At 41.2% G+C, this 3,500-nt stretch overlaps 1 protein-coding gene across 1 annotated transcript; it reads left to right on the top strand.

Moving 5' to 3' along the window:
- Positions 1-305: 305 nt before the first annotated feature.
- LOC110679363 (C-type lectin 37Db-like) lies at positions 306-1,099 on the top strand. Its single transcript, XM_021853778.1, has 2 exons — positions 306-589; positions 648-1,099. The coding sequence occupies exons 1-2, from the start codon at positions 485-487 to the stop codon at positions 1,026-1,028; spliced, it is 486 nt and encodes a 161-aa protein (XP_021709470.1). The 5' UTR covers positions 306-484; the 3' UTR covers positions 1,029-1,099.
- Positions 1,100-3,500: the final 2,401 nt, after the last annotated feature.

Genomic DNA, 3,500 nt, shown 5'->3' with positions numbered 1-3,500 from the left:
TACGATGTGAAAGAAGATAAAACAGTTACAAGCTGCCTAAACAACCCATGAATCATTTTCGCCTATATTATTGTCGCACCGCCACCAAACTGGATCGCGCTAGTGAGACTCACGACGCGCCTCAACTCGCCGCATTTTGAAATCATTTTTTTAGTGTGGCGCTGCATTCTTACGATTTTTATGAACATAGCGCACTATTCACATATTAGTTGCGACGCACGGGGCCCGAGAAAACAATAATTATAAATAAATGTTGGTCTTGATTTCTACCGGATATATAATACTGTACGCATTGAACAGCTTGCAGAAAATCTCCCGTTGGTCATGTTTACGTTCCTATCGGTGTAGTCGACCTCTAAGCCGAGCCGGTTCAGTAAGATGATGTGAATCCCAAGAAGCCAAAAACATGATAATGAGTTCGCTCGTAGCTTTAGTCGCTTGATGACTGTTCACCAAGTCTGGTTGAAACAGAAAAACGTTCAAAATGTTTGGAGCAATTTCAAATTTCCTGAAAATCGTTTTGATTGTGATATTTTATCAGTTGTGTTGCACTCATGCTCAATCCAAGTATCAAATCGCTCCATATGAGGTAGGTGGGAATTTGTAAGTGGCTTAACATCAACATCATATCCATCGTTCATTTTCAGAGCAATTGGTTCGAGGCATCCGAATACTGCCACCGGATGGGCATGCGGTTGGCCATAGTTGATTCGGAAGAAAAGCACAATGCCATAGTAAAGGAGGCCAAGCCCGCGGCGAAACTTCACTCTTCTGGATTTTTCGGTGTCTGGCTCGGAGCTACCGATTTGGCACGGTCGGATAATTTCATCTGGCACAATACCGGAGCAAGGCTTCGTTACGCACGCTGGGGTGAAGGCGAACCTAGCGGAGGCGACGATCACTGTGTGGTGCTGTACTACTGGCCCAAGCAGGGATCCAGCTGGGCGTGGTATGATGCACCTTGCTGTACGGAGCTATACGCTATCTGCGAAAACTACGAAAAGACGGCTGGCATCCAAGAGTTTTAAATCGACGCATGTTTTCTTGGAAGAGTGATGTAATGCAATCAATATTTTACTAGCAAATTTCGAAAACTCAATTATTGAAAATGGTTAGCGCTTCAATGATAATGTAGAACTCACAATGCAATTAGAGCAAAACCGGAAATCCCCGCAGAGGTTGATTATCACGAGAAGTTGTAGGATTTGCCGAGGGATAGCATGGAGTGCCTGTTTAGCATGGCTTTACCATTTCCTTGTTGCTGTTGAAGAAGATCGGACATTATTGATGAGGTGTTATTAAGGGGATTCTTTTAACAACGTAAATTGCTGCGTAATTCAACCTATATTGACTATTTAAAAATTTCATATATGTACCGACAATGAAACATTTCAAAAGCTCGAAATTCAATGGTCTATGAATCGAAGAGCGCTTTGAATATCTAACAAATGTCAATGAGAACATTAAACAACAAACACTTTTCATTTTTTTTTTTTGTTTAACGGTTAGGAAAAAATCGAGAACTAAAGAAATGATGATACGAAACTGAGGCAAATAATGGTAACTAATAGAGAAAGCTGAGAAAATTTCCAATGTATACAGTACATAACTATGTGGGACAATCATTATCTAATAGTTTCCCATAAGGTTGGTCTTGAGTTTTGAATGCAGTTTAACCGCGAACATGGAACTTCATAGTATATGGGATTGGAACTAGGGTTGGTTTTACATTTTTCTATAAAGTTATGTGAGTCTTCATGGTTTTATGACAAATTTTAAATTTAATCTCGTATTCAAGTCAGCATTCAAGAGTGATATCACGTTGCTAAATCTGCTCTTGTATTTTTATTGAATTTTGTGATAAACCATACATAAAAAATAGTTCGAAGTATCAATACCGTTAGTGCTCCTGGTGGTCTTCTGAGTCGTCGCGTATTATAAAGAGAAAACCACCGAAAATTGTGAATTTTAGAAGAAATTTGTGACTCTAAAATATCAACTATAACTGTTATGAGTGCTCAACTAGGGTTGTCATGTCTATTACGGCTAAACCAGCCGACGGTGTTTTGAAAATACCTGAAGGTCGTAGAGATTGACAGTTCCATTTCTATCGATCCCCGCACAGCCGAAGGCCAACACATCGGTTACACACAGCATGAGTGCGACTTACACAGAATTTTCACTCAGCCAGAGAGTCCTGCATTGGTTGCCTCATTCTGTGTAGTTTTTACACATGCGCTGCGTTGAGCAGGCTTAGCGTGTTGTGCCACACTACTCATAACAGGCAATCCATTAATTACGTAAGACAATTTTCGGGGTTTTTCAACCCCCCCTCCCCCCATGGTAAGATTTTTTGTATGAAAATTAAAAATAAATTGTATGGCGCGTAAGAAATCTCAAACCCCCCCCTCCCCCCATAAACCTTTACATAATTAATGGACAGCCCCTAAGCCAACGTAGGCTCAATGGGATGGTTAGTATGGGTCCGGCTTTCGACATGGTCGTATCTCGCCATATCGACCCCTTTTGCGAAAGAGAGATCGCCGCTCAATTTTACTCGACTAGGGTTGTCATGTCTATTACGGCTTAATCAGCCGACGGTGTTTTGAAAATGAGTGCCCGTAATAAACGCACAGCCATGGATGAGTGCTTGACATGTAATGGTGAAATCAAAACAGACGACAAAAGTGTTAAGTGTTTGTTCTGTAGCAACACACTGCATATGAAGTGTGCTGGACTGTCTGAGACGCGATACAATATTGTCGCACCGCCACCAAACCGGATCGCGCCAGTTAGACTCGCAACGCGCCTCAACTCGCAGCATATTGAAATCAGTTTTTAGTGTGGGGCTGCATTCTTACGATTTTTATGAACACAGCGCACTATTCACATATTAGCTGCGACGCACGGGGCCCGAGAAAACAATAATTAAAAATAAATGTTGGTCTTGATTTCTACCGGATACATAATAAAATCCAGAAAAATAACAATTTTTACTGTTCCACGCAATGTGAGTCATCGCATTCGAACAATAAAAAGATGGATGAGTTGCTCTCATCGATAAAAACTTTGCAAGTGTCTGTAAACAAGATTGATGAGAAATGCGAAGCAAACATGGAATGCCTGAAGAAGACTGATCAAACAATGGTTAAATTTGGAATGTCACTTAATGAGCTTTTTGGAGCCCAAGCCGAAATGCAAATTTCGGTGCAACAAGTGAAATCGCCAAAGGATTTCATAGCTGCGCAATACGATGATATTAAATCTTGCTTCGAGCACATGAAAATCGAATGTGCAGCAATCTCTACTAAAATGGGTGAACACGATAAACATCTAGCTTCACTGAATTCATCAGTGAGCGATATGCAGAAGCGACACGCTAAGCCTGCTCAACGCAGCGCATGTGTTAAAACTACACAGAATGAGGCAACCAATGCAGGACTCTCTGGCTGAGTGAAAATTCTGTGTAAGTCGCACTCATGCTGTGTGTAACCGATGTG

Source organism: Aedes aegypti, chromosome 3, assembly GCF_002204515.2.
Source record: "Aedes aegypti strain LVP_AGWG chromosome 3, AaegL5.0 Primary Assembly, whole genome shotgun sequence".
In the NCBI taxonomy this organism is placed as follows: Eukaryota; Metazoa; Arthropoda; class Insecta; order Diptera; family Culicidae; genus Aedes; species Aedes aegypti.
Note: the sequence above shows the minus strand (reverse complement) of the source record. Positions and strands in the feature narration are given on the sequence as shown.